Source organism: Panthera pardus, unplaced genomic scaffold (assembly GCF_024362965.1).
Source record: "Panthera pardus isolate Hobbes unplaced genomic scaffold, ASM2436296v1 HiC_scaffold_13, whole genome shotgun sequence".
NCBI lineage: Eukaryota > Metazoa > Chordata > Mammalia > Carnivora > Felidae > Panthera > Panthera pardus.
In genome coordinates this window covers 141,512,206-141,533,254 of record NW_026526688.1, presented here as the reverse complement: position 1 = coordinate 141,533,254, position 21,049 = coordinate 141,512,206, and the positions used below count along the sequence as shown (strand labels likewise).

At 39.7% G+C, this 21,049-nt stretch overlaps 1 protein-coding gene across 1 annotated transcript in view; it reads left to right on the top strand.

The window, feature by feature from the left end:
- FRAS1 (Fraser extracellular matrix complex subunit 1) overlaps window positions 1-21,049 on the top strand; it is a 429,797-nt gene that overhangs the window by 5,610 nt on the left and 403,138 nt on the right. Inside the window, exon 2 of the mRNA XM_019466685.2 lies at window positions 3,426-3,457. Coding sequence (XP_019322230.2) covers window positions 3,426-3,457 — 32 coding nt within the window. The remainder of the gene's footprint in view (window positions 1-3,425; window positions 3,458-21,049) is intronic.

Genomic DNA, 21,049 nt, shown 5'->3' with positions numbered 1-21,049 from the left:
CCGGAGTCAGCCACATGGAGGAATGTCTCAGGACCTGGGCTTCCTTCTTGGCACTGTATGTGATCACTTCACCCCACAAAACTCTATGTACTTCCTCATAAGGATTTGGAATTTAAATTACCCAGCATCTCAGTTGTATTCTATGCCCTAAAACCAATGAAGTTCTTGGTCAGAGAATTCCAGCTTCTGTGGTCTCTTATGTTTCTTGTTTTCTCTTGAAGGAGGCTATTTCTTCTACTAGATCCTCACCATCTGTCAGAATTCACCTTGATCTGGAGTTTCCTTTAAAGCTCCAGTAAAGCCATAAATCTAAATCTCAGACAGAGCTGTACTCCTTCAGAAAAAAAAAAAAAGTGATAAGTGGAGAGAGTCCCTTTGTTTTCTGTGTTATATGAGTTGATCAGTTAGTGGAAAGGTCTCTGCTCTAGTGCAAAACCAGCAGCTGTATCCAGCACCTCCTGCCAGCAAACCTCCCAACTCTATCTGTTGGTAGGTGTGAGTAGCGTGCTAGTATGGGAGAAATATGCTTGCTTTGGAGGACTGCATCTGGCATTGGGTGGTGATAAATGTTTGATAGGACTGGGCATCACACTGGAATGCTTTATTTTCTCAAGAGAGTAGAAATGAGGTTTTGGAAGCTGCGTTAATGGAGACTCATTTGTACATCTGCCTTCTGGGTAGAGCTGTTCCGTTTTAGGAAAGTCCTCTGAGGGCAAAGCTTATTTCTTTTGGCATTGTACATCATGGAGCAACCCAAATTGAGTTATTTCCTTTTCCTAATGATGGAATTTATCAGCAGTTACACACCGTTTTGACTGGAGTCTCTAGCAGATGTTTGGCTTAGCCAAGTGTGTATGTGATGCCACACTCAATGCTGCTTTATTTTTTAATGTTACAGGGGGTTTGTAACATCTATCTGACCTTACAGAAATGGGTTTTGATATGGGTAGCTGGATATTTCTTCAGATACTTGATTCCTTTTGGAGCTTTGAAAAGATGATTGGCTTTTGGAAGGTAATGTTATGTAGGAGGGCAGTAAAATTATTTGATGGTCTTATTCTAAAGGTTAACTTTTGTTTATTCTAAAGGTTAAATTTTGTTAAATTGTACTGAAGGGATGATCTTTGTGTTAATAAAATTTTTTAAATGTTTTATTTTTGAGAGAGAGAGAGAGAGAGGGAGGCAGAGTGAGAGGGGGACAGAGGATCCAACGCAGGCTCTGCGCTGACAGCAGAGAGCCCAATGTGGGGCTTGAACTCACGGACCATGAGATCATGACCTGAGCTTAAGTCAGACTCCTAACCAACTAAGCCACCCACTCACCCCTGATCTTTGTGTTTATTTTTTAAACATAAGAAGTAATTAAATATGTCAACTTAAGTAATTTAGAAGTTGAGTTGTGTTGATATATATTTATTTGAGCTTTATAGGATTATTTTATGTATATACATGTATATGTGATTATTATATACATATATATCTCTCATGACATACCACAGACTAAAATACTAAGTCTCTTTCTTTCTTTCTTTCTTTCTTTCTTTCTTTCTTTCTTTCTTTCTTTCTTTCTTTCTTTTTACTAAGTATTTATTAAAGAAAAATAAATGAGTTAAGAACTTTCTCCCAAGGTTTCCTCTCAAGTTATTCTTGTTTGAATGTCAAGGGCACAAAAGTCATTCCAATAAATTTGCCAGTAAAGATCTTTGATTCAGACCTCAAGTGTAAATAGCCGTTTCATTTCTTTAAAGATTGTTCTTAATTCCAGTATTAGTACATAAGGCAGAGTGGTCCTTTCCCTGAGTAGTTAGTGTTTCTGAGATTTCATGAATGATCTGTTGGAGGCCAAGCACTGTAGTAAAATATGTCCTTCCCTCTTTGGACACCAAGTGCAGCCCATTGTCAAGCTGTGCTTCTGCCTTGGTGTGTGCATGTTATTCCAATCTGTTTTGTAGCTTCTTTTTCTGAGAGAGTACCTGTTAGCACACTACCCACATGTTTCTAGGTTAAAAAAACACCTGTTGTGCTGTTCAAAGATTGGTTGAAAATGTGTTTGTTTTTTAAAATTAGGATTCCAATTTTATACTGTTTTCAAATATAATACTTGGAAAGATTTATTTTGTGATAGGCTAGTTATTCAGAAAATATAGGCTGTCCCATTCACATTTAGCCTTCTTTTCCATTTAGAAGCAAATCATTTGTTGTTTTTTATTTGGTGCTTAATGAATGGAAAATAGAAAGATGTATCAGTTCATAAGCAGCCTATTAGAAAAATTGAGTGAAAAGAGGGTGAAAAGAGTATTGGAGTTCAAGAGCTCAATGGAAGAGTTCTTTCCAAATAACTACAATCTCCACCGCTCTCTTACAAATGTTATAATATCCCTATAAAGGAACCTACTGTATGAAAGGCAAGAAAGAGATAATCAGCCAGATACCTAAGTAGATGCCTACTGTGTGAAGAGTTAGGGAAGACAGAGAAGTAGAAGCCATCCCTGTCCCAAGAGGATCTAAACACTATAGCGTGGTAGATGCAACCGTTCTACATCCTTAGCATCCTTAGCGAGGGTACTATAAGGAAGCACACAAGAATGAGTTCACAAATGGATGATGCAGACACTGAGTACTGTGAGCGCCAAAGGGAAATAAGCATAACAATGCTGTGGGCTGGAAAACCTCATGAAGGAAATGGGATCAAATTTAAGGAACCTGAATAGACTCAGTGCGTCTTCTACAGAAAACAAAAGTGTCGGGGCGCCCGAGTGTCTGACTTTGTCTCAGGTCATGATCTCACGGTCTGTGGGTTCAAGCCCCACATCAGGCTCTGTGGTGACAGTTCAGAGCCTGGAGCCTGCTTCGGATTCTGTGTCTCCCTCTCTCTGCTCTTCCCCTGCTTGTGCTCTATCTCTTTCTGTCTCTCAAAAATAAATGTTAAAAAAAATTTAAAAAAAAACACAAAAGTGAACAAAGGCATTGAGATATGGAAGTGTTATTGCCAGATCCTAAGTTGGCCACTTGGGTCAGACTGGAGAATTTGTGTTAGCAAAGAAGCCAGAGAAGGCAGAGAAGGCAGAGAAGGCAGAGAAGCCTGGATAAGTAAATTGAGACTAGATTATGGAGACTTTGCTTATTTATTACATAGGAAAAAATATACATTGTATATACATGGCATGCCATTGTAGACACATTTATTTTAAAATTCAAATAATAAGTTTTAATGATGCTTTCCCTCATGCGTGTCCAAGAAGTGTTGTTGTGTTGTATGGGTTTATTTCCCCAGGGGCAGAATGCTCAAGCTTTTAAGATTTTGGTAAAAGCACAATTTGCTGACTATGATGCATGTACATGCAGTTTTAGCCTAAGTCTGCTGGGGCAGTGCCTGTTGGTCTATTTTGCATTCCTTTTAATTCTTGTTTTGTTTTTCCCTACAGGTGCTTGTGTCTATCAGGGTTCCTTGTTGGCGGTAGGTCATTCTTCATATATTTGGTTTATTTCTTTCGAATGTAAAATGCTTGATTGAGGTTGCTGAGTGAGTGAGGTGACCCTATCGTTGTGAAATATGTTTATTTTCCTTCACAGTTTGAGGATTATCCCTCAGCTTGGCACAATCATGCTCAATTACTTAATACCTTTTCCAGAGTGAATTAGTTCCATTTGAATACTCAGGTATTGGGAAAGGAGTTCAAACACCCAACACAATTTGCATTCCATAGCTGTCCTTTGTGTTCTTTCAATCAGAAAGAAAATTAGATCCCATTCTCTTGTCAGATATGAACTAGGGCACAATTTGTTTATCTTCCCATTGCATTTGCTTCTTCCTTTGAATGCCCCTCCAAATAAAAAAAAAGTAAAATTATTAAATTGAGTACAATATGGAAGATTCCTGACTGTTGCTGTGAATTGTAACTTTAAGTTTTGGTAAATAGCAAGCAAATTAACATTTTATCTCTGAACTTTTGCCATGTATGGTAGAGTTGATTTTGAATTTAATGTCATGATGACTTGGGGGAAAAGCTGATGTAAGTCTCATGCATTTCTTTTCATTAATAATGTACTATGGTGCATAACAGTGTGTGAAAGCCTTATTGAAAAGACCGTCTACACTCCATCAACTCTAATAAATGGTGTGACAAGTCATTATTCACCACTTTTTTTATTTTGGTTTAATAAATGCTATAATAAAAGCAGAACTGAAATGGTTGGAGAGGGTTTGCTCATTTACATCACAACCTGCTACTGACATGTGTGATATTGATAAGTCATCTTATCCTTGCGGTGTTGAGATAGATGAGGAATATCTGAAATATCCAACAGTCTAGATAATTGTAGATGTTCACAGTAATATTCTTGGTTCTAAACTTTATATAATATAGTTATTACTCTGGAGATTTATGTTTCTCCCCTTGTATTTTTCTATTAAAGAATCTGGAGAAAGCCATTTTCCCTCTCTTTCTCATCCCTTCCCAGCCTACTTTTCCTTGTGTTTCTTCTTTAATACATTTTGAGAATCATTTTAAAATCAAAGTGCTATGACGTATATCACTGGTTTTGGGGAATTGAGTAGATATTATAGACAAGTCGGTTTTCCACGTTAATACCCAGAAAATTGTTTTGTTGTATGCACTGCTTTATAATTTAAAAACTGTATTTTCATAACTATTGATCTATCCAGTACAATAGATACTGAAATAAGCAGGCCATGTATTATTTTATATTCTCCTCCTCTTTAATGAAGAACCAAGGATGAGAAAGAGATTAAGAGATTTGCTAAAAGTAAATTGACCATTAAGGGATTCACTAGAACAAGACAACATGTCTTCTTGCTGTTGTTCCCCTGTATCCAAAGAATAGTGGCTAGCCTATCTTCTATATTTGTTGTTGCTCTGTGTTAGTGTGCATTCAAATATGAAAGCATCATGTACTTGGAGAGGGCAGTGCCATTCAAGTTAAAGGAGAGACTGTCTAGTTAATTTGCACTTAATGGGTGATCTTGCTCTTCTCCGTTCCATGTCCTGGCTCCTTCCAGGGTTTATGGCTGCTTAGGGCTACTATGCTGCACTGTAGTGCACCAGCACACTCCTGATCCCTGCCAGTTGGCTTCTTTACTTACCAAGATTCTACTACATGTGTTCCTAAACCTCCTCAAGCCTGATGTCCTTATTATTGTAATTATGTGACTCAGCTAGAAAGACAGTATACTTACTACAATACTAAAGGTTATTATTATTTCTGAAAAAATTTAACGCTTATTTATTTTTGAGAGGGGAGGGTAAGGGCAGAGAGAGAGGAAGACAGAACCTGACACAGGCTCCAGGATCTGAGCTGTCAGCACAGAGCTCGAGTTGGGGCTCGAACTCAAAAACCATGAGATCATGACCTGAGCTGAAGTCACATGCTTAACTGACTGAGCCACCCAGGTACCCCAATAATAAAGATTATTATTAAACAAATATTTATTGAGTGACAGCTGTGAACCTGCTATTCTAGGAGCTGGGAATACATCAGTGAGCAAACAGACAAAATCCTTGCCCTCAGGAAGCTTGAATTCTAATGAGTAAAATATATAGAATGTCAGATAAGTGCTATGGAGAAAAACAAGAGGGGAGTGCGGAGATAGAAAACACTGATGAGGGTGGCTACTGGAAACAGGGTGACAGGGATGGCTTCACTGAGAAGGTGCCATTTGAACAAAGACCTGAAAGCAGCCATTGTAAGAGCTAGTCTCCCTGAAGTATTCCAGAGAAGGGTAATAGCAAGGGTACAATCTGAAGCAGAAGCTGGCTTAGCCATTTGAAGAAGTGCATGGAGGTCAGAATGGCTGGACTGCATGATCCATGGGCAGGATGGCAGGAGACAAGGTCAGAGAGGTGGGCAGGGGCCTTGTATGGACTTTAGCTTGTCTTCTTGGTAAGGTGTATTGGCGGAGCTATAGCAGAGGAATGACAAAATCTGACTTATAGTTTAATTAAGCTGCTGAATGTGAATGTGAAAAGAAATAACGTTCTCGTTTCTAGGGAAACTATGGTGAATACTTTAAAAAGACTCCATAGAGGTGAGTCACTAAAAATTTGCTGTCAAATTAAGTGTAAGAGAAACAACTATAAAAGATTGGGGAAAAACACAAAAATCCAGAGAGATTCTACATTTGGATTTATTTGCTACCATTTTAAGTTCTATTTCCATTTTAAGGAACTTTAAACTGGAAATGGCGGATGATACATTATGGATGTAGTTAATTGTGTGCATGATTCATTGCTACTCTCTCTCCACCTGATGTGGTCTCGGAGAAAGGCATTGCTCCCACATCAATGAAATTGAATGAATGTACATTTTTGTATTTTGAATTAAAATAAAGAGTTTAAGAGCATTTATATACTATTCTAGGATCTTCTGATTAAACAACTCTCTGGGTGACGGTGTCTTTAGTAAGAGGCATCACAGTTGGGAGCTGCCTCTGGGAATGGTGGTGTAATGTCCCTGTTCTAAACCCTGTAAATTCTACCCACACACAGTTTAGAGCTAGGAGTGACTTCAGAGATCGTGTATTCTGAATTCTCCATTTTATAGGTGAGAAAACTGGGGCAAAGGATGTGAAGTTCCTGAACTTAATCCATTTCTCAAGAGAGTAACCAGAAGTGGAGAGTGGGTCTGGTTGAAAGCAACAAAGCATCAGCTTCACCCAGAAGAATTCCAGAAAACGTACCAAGCAAATGAGAACGTGGGTCTAGTACTGGTTGCTAGTTGCTAACTCTTAGCCTGTCTTGGGAGGATTTCTCCCACTGATACCTCTCTAATCTCATCCCCTGTTGCCTGGGAAGCTCTCAGAGATAGTGGAGCATTCATGATGCTTGTCTCCCGACAGACCTCATTCTGATTCTTCCTCCTCCACTACAAACCAGCTTGGTGACCTAGAGGAAATGACAAGATCTTCCTGAATCTCTATCACCTCCTGTGTGAAATGGGGATAGATAAGGCCTCTCCTGAGGGAGTTTTGTAGAGTAAAGAAGACAATGTGGGGAGGACACTCAGATGAAGTGCATTGTATTTTCTTTTCCGCCATAACAAAACTCCTCTTTACCAACCAAGAAGAATAACAAGAGGAAGGGGCAGTTGTTAAGCACCTACTATGTATTTCATACTGTCAACAATCCCAGGAAATAGGTGTTGTCTTTACTTTACAGATAAAGAAACTGAGGTTCAGAAGGTCTCAGTCGTTTGTCCAAAAATTATATAGCTAGTCAGTACCAGAAGGAGAGAGCAATCAAACCCGGTTCTGACTCGAGAGCCATTTCACTGAGCAGCCTGCTTTTCTCTGCCAAGCCAGTCTGCCTGTTGTCTCTGCACACAACTAGCTTATTTCACCTTCAGTTCCATACGCCCACCCCCTTGCTGCTGCACCTGCCATGCATTTGTCTCTGCCAGTCACTCTCCTGACCTCCTGCAAAAGCCAGTTGTCCCTGGCTAACCCCTTCCCATCTAACTGAGGCTCTCCTGAACTAACTAGATCCACCACATGATGCGAGCAATGTTTGGAGGGGGTCATTCCAATTTAAAAAATATATATGCTATACTTTACACACACACACTCCCAACAATGTGTTCTGTTTGTCAGTTTTGCTAGCTGTATGGACTTGTGGTGACAATCTGGGGTAATTTGGTTCTAAGCTGCGTGTACTGCCTTCAGTTGTGTCTCTTCTCCTTTCTTTAACACTGTCTTCCTTACTTTTCTCTTCTTTCCATTCCTCAGGTCAAAAATTAACATTAAGGGAGTCAAAATACCCAGGAAGGTCCTATACTTTGAGAAGCACTGAGTCATCTATTTTGGGGTGTGTTTCATGTCCCACAACACCCCTGCCCCTGGGCTCTCAGGACTTTCTGTAACATCAGAAAGAGAGAAAGGGAGAGCATGACCTTTTTAAATCAGGAATCTATCAGGAGGAGACTACCTAGTTCCTATGTTTAACTGTAATTGGGGCATTGACTGTGAGGAGAAAGATAAATTTTTTATTTCAGTGTTTTCACTTATCTTCTGTTGTTTTTAAACTATATTGAGCAAAAAGAAGTTAACTTTCTTTTGGTATCACCACAAGTAAACAATTCTCTTTATTAGATTTTCCCTAGGGGTGGGTAGTTGGACTCTTAACCTCAATTTTTACATCTGTAAAATGGAAATAAACTATTTACTTCACAGGATTGTTGCAAAAGTTAAAGGAGATCAACATGAAGCACCCAGTTCTGTGCTTGTGACCTAGACCTACAACACTTAGTGAAGGTCAGCTGCTGCTATTGTTGCTGTAAGCGTTTGTGATTGGGAGAGTTGCACAAAACTATTCTTCTCTAGGTCAAAAGTGTTAAAAGTGTTGAAATTTTCCTACTTGGGATACTTTTGCTCACAAATGCTGACAAAGTAGATTATGAGACACTAAATTTTAACACATTTGAAAGAAAGAAAAAAAATTCAGGGACAATTAAAAATGTGGAGGGTTTACTTCACTACTGTATAGTATGACATAGTGGAAAGATCCAGGCTTTGGAGTTTGAATCCTAGTACTGCTATATACCTGCTGTGTGTCCTCAGGTCCCATGTTTTATACAGCTGAGTCTCAGTTTCATCTTCTATATAATGAGGACTGTATTCCTCACAGGGATGATGTGAGGATTAACTGAGAACATGCTTGTGAAAGAACCCAGAACTGTGCTTGGCAAGAAACTGGCTGCTTACATCATCTAGGTGACAAAAAATGTCGGAGTGGAAATGACGGAGTGGTAGAGGCCAGGGTGTCTTGGTTTGGGTCCTGGCTCTGTAATCACTAGCTGTGAAGCACTGAGTAAGTCACTTGAATGAAATAAGCTCTAAGTTTCTAAATTTATAACATGAGAGCATTAGATCCTCTCCAAGATTCCTTAGCTCAGTGCTATCCAATAGAGCTCTCTGTGCTGGTGGAAATGATCCATAGCTACAGGGTCTCGTATGGTAGGCATGAACCACATGTAGTTATGGAGTACTTGAGATGTGGCTGGTGGCACTAGGGGACTGAATTTAAAATTTTTATTAATGCTAATTAATTAAAAAATTAAAATATAAATAGCCTCACAGAGCTCATGGTCACTGTAGTCTACCATGCAGCTGTAGAGCTTTAAAATTCTTAACATACAGCACTTAAGCTTGAATTATAGTCTCATGCGTGGTTCTCACCCCAGGTGAAGCCTCGGTGTACTCTTGTTAGCAGTTGTGAAGAAGGTCACAAGAAATCTGTTGTAGTGCCTGAATTTGCTCTTTGTTTATGTAGTTTAAACAGTTTGAAGGTCATCTTCATTACAACACTACTCTCCCCATTTTGCTTCGTATGTTTTCCTGAATGAAAGGGAGGGGTGTAGTTATAGCTGGGTCTTTGCCTGCAATCAGTTTACATATCCCATTAAAATTTTTTTTTCAGCTTTGTTGAAGAATAATTGACAAATAAAAATTATATGTATTTCAGATGTACTTCTTGATGATATATGTATATATTGTGAAAAAATCACCACAAGCTAATTAACTTATCCATCACCTCACTTAGTTACCATTTTCTTTCTTTTTTTGGTGTGAGAACATTTAATATCTACCCTCCTAGCATGAACACTAGGTATTATATATGTGATGAATCACTAAATTCTACTCCTAAAATTAGTATTACACTATATATAAACTAACTGGAATTTAAATAAAAACTTGAAACAAGCAAAAATATACCCTCCTAGCAAATTTCAAGTGTACAATACAGTATTAACTATAGTCACATTGTTGTGTATTAGATCTCCAGAATTTATTCATCTTCTTAACTTGCATAATTGCCCCAGGCCTTGGGAACCACCATTTTTCTGTCCACTCTAAGAGTATGACTATTTTAGATTCTGTATACAAATGAGATTGTGCAGTATTTGACTTTCTTCATGTGACTTATTTCACTCAGCATAATGTTCTCCAGGTCCACCCAGGGTGTTGCAAATGGCAGGATTTCCTACATTTTTAAGGCTAAATAACATTTCATTGGGTATATACACCACTTTTTCTTTAGCCATTAATCAGTTGATGGATTTTAGGTTGTTTCTATATCTTGGCTATTGTGAATAGTGCTGAAATGAACATGGGACTCTTCAAGATCCTGGTTTTGTGAAATCAGGATTTCACGAAACCACGATGAAATACCACTTCACACCTGTCAGAATGGGTAAAATTAACAGCACAGGAAAACAATAGATGTTGGCGAGGATGTGGAGAAAAGGGAACACTTTTGCACTGTTGGTGGGAATGCAAACTGGTGCAGCCATTCTGGAAAACAGTATGGAGATGCCTCAAAAAGTTAAAAATAGAGCTATCCTGGGCCACCTGGGTGGCTCAGTCAGTTGCATGTCTGACTTTGGCTCAGGTTATGACCTCACAGTCCATGAGTTCGAGCCCTGCATCGGGCTCTGTACTGACAACTGAGCCTGGAGCCTGCTTCATACTCTGTGTCTCCCTCTCTCTCTGCCGCCCCCTCTCCCCCTACCCACCCCCCCTCTCTCGCACTTTGTCTCTCTCTCTCTGTCAAAAATAAAAATAAACATAAATAAAAAAATTAAAAAGAAATAGAAGTATCCTATGACCCAACAATTGCACTACTAGGTATTTACCCAAAAAATACAAAAATGCTGATTTGAAGGGGCACATGCACCTGAATGTATATTATAGGAGCATTATCAATAATAGGCAAATTATGGATATTATATATAATGGAATTTTAACTATAACATATATTTATAAATGTATAAATTATATATAAAATGGAATATTACTCAGCCATAAAGAGAGTGAAATCTTGTCATTTGCAACAATGTGGATGGAGCTAAAGAGTATTATGCTAAGCGACATAAGTCAGTCAGAGAAAGACAAATACCATATGATTACACTCTTACGTGGAATTTAAGAAACAAAATGGATGAACATAGAGGAAGGGGAAAGAAAAGAGAGGGAAGCAAACCATAAGAGACTCTTATCTGTAGAGAACAAACTGAAGGTTGCTGGAGGGGAGGTAGGTGGGGGATGTGTTAAATGGGTAATGGATATAAAGGAGGGCACTTGGGTTGAGCACTGGGTTACCACCCAGTAATCATCATGTAAGTGATGAATCACTAAACTCTACTCTTGAAACCAATACTACACTATATGTTAACTAACTAGAATTTAAATAAAAATTTAGAAAAAACCAAACCAAATCAAACAAACAAAAAAAATCCTGATTTCATTTCCTTGGATATATACCCAGAAGTTGGATGGCTGGATCATAAGTTAGTTCTATTTTTAATTTTTTTGAAGGAAGCTCCATATTGTTACATTCTCACCAGCAGTGTGCAAGGGTTCCCTTTTTTCCTCATCCTTGTCAACCCTTGTCTTCTGTCTTTTTGATAATAGCTATCTTAAAAGGTATGAGATAATATCTCATTGAGGTTTCTGATTTGTATCTTTTAAGATTTTTACAAAATATTTTTGGTGTTTTGTCGAAGTCTCATATACTTGGAGTGTTGTCCACTGTGTATACTATGGCAGAGGAACATTGAGAACTTCTGGTCTAATCTGTAGGCCTTGTTTATTAGGGCTAAGAAGGAAGACAATTTGAGCTCTTCGGTGCTAGTCTCCTTTTTAAAAAATCAGTGTGCTATAGCATTACTTTCTTTTATTTGAAACTCTAACACAAGAGAGACCCCTAGAAATGAAAAGTCTCAAATTTGCATTTGTGCTGGTATTTATCAACATGCTCAAGAGATTTTATGGGGAAGAGAAATAAAGAAAATTTGGAAGCATTCCCTATTAAATGCCCAAAGTCCCCCTAAACTTTTAGTGAATCTTGGCCAGGGGCTACTATTAAACATTCTGAACTTTGTAGCAGTCAGGGGGAATACTTGGCATCCTGTGGATACACTCAGAGGGGAAGCAATAAAAGCAGCCATTCCTTAATTTCCCTTAAGAGTACTATTGGGCATCATAGGCTATTGTTGTTTTTTGTTATAGCTTAACAAGAATTCAACATTTTTAAATGCCTCGGGTCCGTCTTCATTTATTTTTAAATACTGAGTAATATGCTCTTAAGTGGGAATGCTAGTCTTATTAAAATGTACTTATTCTGGGATAAAAACTTAATTTTCTATTGCAGAAAACCAGTAGCACATCATCACTGTGCTAGGTGCCACAATAAATTTCCTTTAACTAGAGGTATTCAAGTCAAGACTGGACAGTCACTATCAGAAAGAGAGTGTTGGCTACATCTTGATGACTGCCAATTTGGGGTCTTAGTTGTATGGACTGAAGGTGTGAGCTGTGTATTTCTGCTTCAGGAAGCCCTTCGAGAAGTGAAAGAACTTCCTGGCTCCAGTGTCCAGTGAAGAGTCTCTCCCTGTGTTTTTCTTTAAAGGGAGGGATTTTGTACCCACAGTGCCAGGTGGTACATTGGGCTCTAGGTGCCTTGGATGACTCTTCTGCCTTTCTGGGTTTTTATCAACCGTCCTTTGTAATCACATGTGCCAGTTTCCTATTTGGGAACTTATATCTTCTTAAAATATTGTGTGAGAGGAATAATATAAGAGATTTTGTACTTTTATTGATGAATAACCCATATGCATTTTCAGTCTTATTCATATTCTTGTGGTAGGAACAGATGTTTTAAGTTAACGAACACATTTCTTATGCTTTGTTTTGAATTTAGAAGATGCAGCTGTATTCATTTGTTCAAACTATGCTATCTGTGATCATGTATCTCAGTTTTCTGGTCAGAGCATACACTCTCCCTACCTTTTTTTTTTTTTTTTTTAAGTTTGTATCATTTTTGCTCCAAATTGACTTGTAACCTGATATTCATTTTGTTTTCTCTTCTCCATTTGTCTGTTTATAACTACAAAATATATACATATACAAGTTTACTTTATACACAATACATTCATATATACAGATGTACATATCCCCTGGGGAAGATTTGTCACTCATTTATGACACCTTATGGTATATTCTTGTCATAGTTTACTTACTTTTTAAAGCCCTCTGCTTACTAAGGGAAAAGAATATATGTAAATATCAAATGACAATTATTAGTTAAGCCAGCTTATGTTTTTTGGTATTTGAATGGCAAATGTCTAAAGAAAAGTTGGCTCTAAAAATTTCATATGGGTGGCATTTGCTTCTGTGAAAGGAAGGGACACTTAAATATAAAAATGGCACAAGATAATTTCGTAGAAAATCTGAGCAGTTTTATGTAAAATAAGTGCATTGCTTCTGGTATGCTAGCTAAATTCTTTTTTAGCAATGATTTCTTAGGCTCCTAGAGTTTATAAACTAAATGAAGGGAAGAAGGAAAGGGAAAAGCTTTCACAGTAAAAATGTTTATTGTTATACCCAGGAGGCCCTTGAGTTTGGGCCATGACCTGTGAGTTCTTTCCTGACAGCTCCCAAGATTGGTTATTTATTAAATTTATGTCATTCCTTTCTTCCAAAGGGAAATTGAATGGTGGGGAAGGGGGAGGGATAGGAGAGTGTCTACTCTGGAGAGCAGATTTTGTAGTTCCTTAAACCTTACATTCCTGAAATGGTTTTGCAATAGTAAGCAAGAGAAAACTATTAACAGAAATAGATACTTATTCTTTGGTGCTCTTATTTTTCTGAGTTCCCCTGTAATCTAGAGGGAACTTGGTCTAAGGGGGAGAGAACAGAAATTAGTGGTGAGGAAAAAGTTCTCTCTCTCGTATTTGCTGTCGGTATTATTTTATTGTATTTTATTTTATTTTTTTTTTATTTTTTAATATATGAAATTTACTGTCAAATTGGTTTCCATACAACACCCAGTGCTCATCCCAAAAGGTGCCCTCCTCAATACCCATCACCCACCCTGCCCTCCCTCCCACCCCGCCCTCCCTCCCACCCCCCATCAACCCTCAGTTTGTTCTCAGTTTTTAACAGTCTCTAATGCTTTGGCTCTCTCCCATTCTAACCTCTTTTTTTTTTTTTTTTCCTTCCCCTCCCCCATGGGTTTCTGTTATGTTTCTCAGGATCCACATAAGAGTGAAACCATATGGTATCTGTCTTTCTCTGTATGGCTTATTTCACTTAGCATCACACTCTCCAGTTCCATCCATGTTGCTACAAAAGGCCATATTTCATTTTTTCTCATTGCCACGTAGTATTCCATTGTGTATATAAACCACAATTTCTTTATCCATTCATCAGTTGATGGACATTTAGGCTCTTTCCATAATTTGGCTATTGTTGAGAGTGCCGCTATAAACATTGGGGTACAGGTGCCCCTATGCATCAGTACTCCTGTATCCCTTGGATAAATTCCTAGCAGTGCTATTGCTGGGTCATAGGGTAGGTCTATTTTTAATTTTCTGAGGAACCTCCACACTGCTTTCCAGAGCGGCTGCACCAATTTGCATTCCCACCAACAGTGCAAGAGGGTTCCTGTTTCTCCACATCCTCTCCAGCATCTATAGTCTCCTGATTTCTTCATTTTGGCCACTCTGACTGGCGTGAGGTGGTATCTGAGTGTGGTTTTGATTTGTATTTCCCTGATAAGGAGCGACGTTGAACATCTTTTCATGTGCCTGTTGGCCATCCGGATGTCTTCTTTAGAGAAGTGTCTATTCATGTTTTCTGCCCATTTCTTCACTGGGTTATTTGTTTTTCGGGTGTGGAGTTTGATGAGCTCTTTATAGATTTTGGATACTAGCCCTTTGTCCGATGTGTCATTTGCAAATATCTTTTCCCATTCCGTTGGTTGCCTTTTCGTTTTGTTGGTTGTTTCCTTTGCTGTGCAGAAGCTTTTTATCTTCATAAGGTCCCAGTAATTCACTTTTGCTTTTAATTCCCTTGCCTTTGGGGATGTGCCGAGTAAGAGATTGCTACGGCTGAGGTCAGAGAGGTCTTTTCCTGCTTTCTCCTCTAAGGTTTTGATGGTTTCCTGTCTCACATTCAGGTCCTTTATCCATTTTGAGTTTATTTTTGTGAATGGTGTGAGAAAGTGGTCTAGTTTCAACCTTCTGCATGTTGCTGTCCAGTTCTCCCAGCACCATTTGTTAAAGAGACTGTCTTTTTTCCATTGGATGTTCTTTCCTGCTTTGTCAAAGATGAGTTGGCCATACGTTTGTGGGTCTAGTTCTGGGGTTTCTATTCTATTCCATTGGTCTATGTGTCTGTTTTTATGCCAATACCATGCTGTCTTGATGATGACAGCTTTGTAGTAGAGGCTAAAGTCTGGGATTGTGATGCCTCCTGCTTTGGTCTTCTTCTTCAAAATTACTTTGGCTATTCGGGGCCTTTTGTGGTTCCATATGAATTTTAGGATTGCTTGTTCTAGTTTCGAGAAGAATGCTGGTGCAATTTTGATTGGGATTGCATTGAATGTGTAGATAGCTTTGGGTAGTATTGACATTTTGACAATATTTATTCTTCCAATCCATGAGCAGGGAATGTCTTTCCATTTCTTTATATCTTCTTCAATTACCTGCATAAGCTTTCTATAGTTTTCAGCATACAGATCTTTTACATCTTTGGTTAGATTTATTCCTAGATATTTTATGCTTCTTGGTGCAATTGTGAATGGGATCAGTTTCTTCATTTGTCTTTCTGTTGCTTCATTGTTAGTGTATAAGAATGCAACTGATTTCTGTACATTGATTTTGTATCCTGCAACTTTGCTGAATTCATGTATCAGTTCTAGTAGACTTTTGGTGGAGTCTATCGGATTTTCCATGTATAATATCATGTCATCTGCAAAAAGCGAAAGCTTGACTTCATCTTTGCCAATTTTGATGCCTTTGATTTCCTTTTGTTGTCTGATTGCTGATGCTAGAACTTCCAGCACTATATTAAACAGCAGCGGTGACAGTGGGCATCCCTGTCGTGTTCCAGATCTCAGGGAAAAAGCTCTCAGTTTTTCCCCGTTGAGGATGATGTTAGCTGTGGGCTTTTCATAAATGGCCTTTATGATCTTTAAGTATGTTCCTTCTATCCCGACTTTCTCAAGGGTTTTTATTAAGAAAGGGTGCTGGATTTTGTCAAAGGCCTTTTCTGCATCGATTGACAGGATCATATGGTTCTTCTCTTTTTTTTTGTTAATGTGATGTATCACGTTGATCGATTTGCGAATGTTGAACCAGCCCTGCATCCCAGGAATGAATCCCACTTGATCATGGTGAATAATTCTTTTTATATGCTGTTGAATTCGATTTGCTAGTATCTTATTAAGAATTTTTGCATCCATATTCATCAGGGATATTGGCCTGTAGTTCTCTTTTTTTACTGGGTCTCTGTCTGGTTTAGGAATCAAAGTAATACTGGCTTCATAGAATGAGTCTGGAAGTTTTCCTTCCCTTTCTATTTCTTGGAATAGCTTGAGAAGGATAGGTATTATCTCTGCTTTAAATGTCTGGTAGAACTCCCCTGGGAAGCCATCTGGTCCTGGACTCTTATTTGTTGGGAGATTTTTGATAACCGATTCAATTTCTTCGCTGGTTATGGGTCTGTTCAAGCTTTCTATTTCCTCCTGATTGAGTTTTGGAAGAGTGTGGGTGTTTAGAAATTTGTCCATTTCTTCCAGGTTGTCCAATTTGCTGGCATATAATTTTTCATAGTATTCCCTGATAATTGTTTGTATCTCTGAGGGATTGGTTGTAATCATTCCATTTTCATTCATGATTTTATCTATTTGGGTCATCTCCCTTTTCTTTTTGAGAAGCCTGGCTAGAGGTTTGTCAATTTTGTTTATTTTTTCAAAAAACCAACTCTTGGTTTCGTTGATCTGCTCTACAGTTTTTTTAGATTCTATATTGTTTATTTCTGCTCTGATCTTTATGATTTCTCTTCTTCTGCTGGGTTTAGGCTGCCTTTGCTGTTCTGCTTCTATTTCCTTTAGGTGTGCTGTTAGATTTTGTATTTGGGATTTTTCTTGTTTCTTGAGATAGGCCTGGATTGCAATGTATTTTCCTCTCAGGACTGCCTTCGCTGCATCCCAAAGCGTTTGGATTGTTGTATTTTCATTTTCGTTTGTTTCCATATATGTTTTAATTTCTTCTCTAATTGCCTGGTTGACCCACTCATTCGTTAGTAGGGTGTTCTTTAACCTCCATGCTTTTGGAGGTTTTCCAGACTTTTTCCTGTGGTTGATTTCAAGCTTCATAGCATTGTGGTCTGAAAGTATGCATGGTATAATTTCAATTCTTGTAAACTTATGAAGGGCTGTTTTGTGACCCAGTATATGATCTATCTTGGAGAATGTTCCATGTGCACTCGAGAAGAAAGTATATTCTGTTGCTTTGGGATGCAGAGTTCTAAATATATCTGTCAAGTCCATCTGATCCAATGTATGATTCAGGGCCCTTGTTTCTTTATTGACTGTGTGTCTAGATGATCTATCCATTTCTGTAAGTGGGGTGTTAAAGTCCCCTGCAATGACCACATTCTTATCAATAAGGTTGCTTATGTTTATGAGTAATTGTTTTATATATCTGGGGGCTCGGGTATTTGGCGCATAGACATTTATAATAGTTAGCTCTTCCTGGTGGATAGACCCTGTGATTATTATATAATGCCCTTCTTCATCTCTTGTTACAGCCTTTAATTTAAAGTCTAGTTTGTCTGATATAAGTATGGCTACTCCAGCTTTCTTTTGGCTTCCAGGAGCATGATAGATAGTTCTCCATCCCCTCACTCTCAATCTAAAGGTGTCCTCAGATCTAAAATGAGTCTCTTGTAGACAGCAAATAGATGGGTCTTGTTTTTTTATCCATTCTGATACCCTATGTCTTTTAGTTGGCGCATTTAATCCATTTACATTCAGTGTTATTATAGAAAGATATGGGTTTAGAGTCATTGTGATGTCTGTATGTTTTATGCTTGTAGTGATGTCTCTGGTACTTTGTCTCACAGGATCCCCCTTAGGATCTCTTGTAGGGCTGGTTTCGTGGTGACAAATTCCTTCAGTTTTTGTTTGTTTGGGAAGACCTTTATCTCTCCTTCTATTCTAAATGACAGACTTGCTGGATAAAGGATTCTCGGCTGCATATTTTTTCTGTTTAGCACACTGTAGATATCGTGCCAAGCCTTTCTGGCCTGCCAAGTTTCAAAGGAGAGATCAGTCACGAGTCTTATAGGTCTCCCTTTATATGTGAGGGCACGTTTATCCCTTGCTGCTTTCAGAATTTTCTCTTTATCCTTGTATTTTGCCAGTTTCACTATGATATGTCGTGCAGAAGATCGATTCAAGTTACGTCTGAAGGGAGTTCTCTGTGCCTCTTGGATTTCAATGCCTTTTTCCTTCCCCAGTTCAGGGAAGTTCTCAGCTATAATTTGTTCAAGTACCCCTTCAGCACCCTTCCCTCTCTCTTCCTCCTCTGGGATACCAATTATGCGTATATTATTTTTTTTTAGTGTATCACTTAGTTCTCTAATTTTCCCCTCATACTCCTGGATTTTTTTATCTCTCTTTCTTTCAGCTTCCTCTTTCTCCATAACTTTATCTTCTAGTTCACCTATTCTCTCCTCTGCCTCTTCAAGCCGAGCCATCGTGGATTCCATTTTGTTTTGCAATTCGTTTAAAGCGTTTTTCAACTCCTCGTGACTGTTCCTTAGTCCCTCGATCTTTGTGGCAAGAGATTCTCTGCTGTCCTGTATACTGTTTTCAAGCCCAGCGATTAATTTTATGACTATTATTCTAAATTCACTTTCTGTTATATTATTTAAATCCTTTTTGATCAGTTCATTAGCTGTTGTTATTTCCTGGAGATTCTTCTGAGGGGAATTCTTCCGTTTGGTCATTTTGGAGAGTCCCTGGCGTGGTGAGGACCTGCAGTGCACTTCCCCTGTGCTGTGGTGTATAACTGGAGTTAGTGGGCGGGGCCGCAGTCCGACCCGATGTCTGCCCCCAGCCCACTGCTGGGGCCACAGTCAGACTGGTGTGTGCCTTCTCTTCCCCTCTCCTAGGGGCGGGATTCACTGTGGGGTGGCGTGTCCCGTCTGGGCTACTTGCACACTGCCAGGCTTGTGTTGCTGGGGATCTGGCGTATTAGCTGGGGTGGGTAGGCAAGGTGCACGGGGGCTGGAGGGGCAGGCTTAGCTCGCTTCTCCTTAGGTGATCCACTTCAGGAGGAGCCCTGTGGCAGCGGGAGGGAGTCAGATCTGCTGCCGGAGGTTTGGCTCCGCAGAAGCACAGAGTTGGGTGTTTGCGCGGAGCGAGCAAGTTCCCTGGCAGGAACTGGTTCCCTTTGGGATTTTGGCTGGGGGATGGGCGGGGGAGATGGCGCTGGCGCCTTTGTTCCCCGCCAAGCTGAGCTCTGCCGTCCGGGGGCTCAGCAGCTCTCCCTCCCTTTGTCCTCCAGCCTTCCCGCTTTCCGAGCAGAGCTGTTAACTTATGACCTCCCAGACGCTAAGTCGCGCTTGCTGTCGGAACACAGTCTGTCCGGCCCCTCCGCTTTTGCCAGCCAGACTCGGGGGCTCTGCTTGGCCGGTGAGCCGCCCCTCCGCCCCGGCTCCCTCCCGCCAGTCCGTGGAGCGCGCACCGCCTCGCCGCCCTTCCTACCCTCTTCTGTGGGCCTCTCGTCTGCGCTTGACTCCGGAGACTCCCTTCTGCTAATCCTCTGGCGGTTTTCTGGGTTCTTTAGGCAGGTGTAGGTGGAATCTAAGTGATCGGCAGGACGCGCTGTGAGCCCCGCGTCCTCCTACGCCGCCATCTTCCGGAACCCCCTCTGTCGGTATTTATAATAGTGATCCAGCTGGGTTCCAGATATTTATTTATCAACTTCCATGTGCTAGAAGATATGAGTTATGTCTCTTGGTCATGTAGTACCAGACCTTAGGTTGCCTACTTTCTCCTTTTCTCTATTGGCAAAATCCTAGTTTTTTCCCAGTCCCCACTCCTTCCCCACAAGACTTGTGTAAATCCTAGTTGTAAGTAAATCAGGAAGTATAATATTCCCCTGCCAGGATTGGTTTAGGAGTGAGTTTATGACTTACTTGTGGCCAAAAAGATATGCATGGAAGTCTGCTAAGTTTTTGGGGCTTGAAAGAACCCCATAGATAGCATCTCTCTCTCTCTCTCTCTCTCTCTCTCTCTCTCTCTCTCTCTCTGCAAGTTCTGAATGAATTGAGAAGTAAAGAAAGAATAAATATAGATGTAAAAAAAAGTCACCTTTTTATTTTTAATCAGTGAGGCTAAGGTGGCTGATATAACTTTGATTTTCTTAGTCAAATGGGCTCGCTGATTCTGAACCCCCACGTTCCAGCAGACTTATGTATTCACAGGAAGACCTTGACTGAAGCAGCTTTCCCATGTAGGAAAGCTGCTCAGGTAAGAATTACTGTTGGGAAAAGCAGAGAACAACCTATGCTCTTGGATGAAAGGTTTGCTCCCTAGAAGAGAAAGAAAGACAAAAGTGAGTTAAATCATGCACAGTTACTCTTTTAAATTTATCAGTCACATAAATCATGCAACTTCCCAAGGATAAGAAAGCACTAGAATGATATGTTGATGTCCCTTCATGAGAAGGAAACCTCAGGAGAAAGAATTCTCCATTAATGGGAGATTTTGAAAACTTTGTCGTTGAACGTTGGCAGGTGACAATGCGATCCCTGGAGCTGCTGCAACCATTAGGCTACCCAGCTGACACACAGAGGGTGATGGAGAAGAGAGATGGAAAGAGTTTGGTTCCTCAAGGAGTTTGGTTGTTGGTCTGCTGATGTAACCAATACAGGAACTGACCTTCCTGGGGAACTGTTATATGAGCCTAGAAATTCTCTAGGCTTGTTTAAGCCAGTATGAATAGGATTTTATGTTACTGTAGCCAAAGTCATTTTCTCCAATCTCCTCCAATCAAATAGTGAACTCAGTTCTCAGCACTTTGGGATAAGTGTCAGTAAAAGAGCACAGCAGCATGGTTAAAGGTACGAGCTCTAGATTCCAAGTTGAGAGTTTCGGTCTGTGACCTCTCACTGCTCTTTGACTTTGGACAAGCTACTCACCTCGTCCGCAAACAGAGATAATAGTTTTGTGTACGTAAA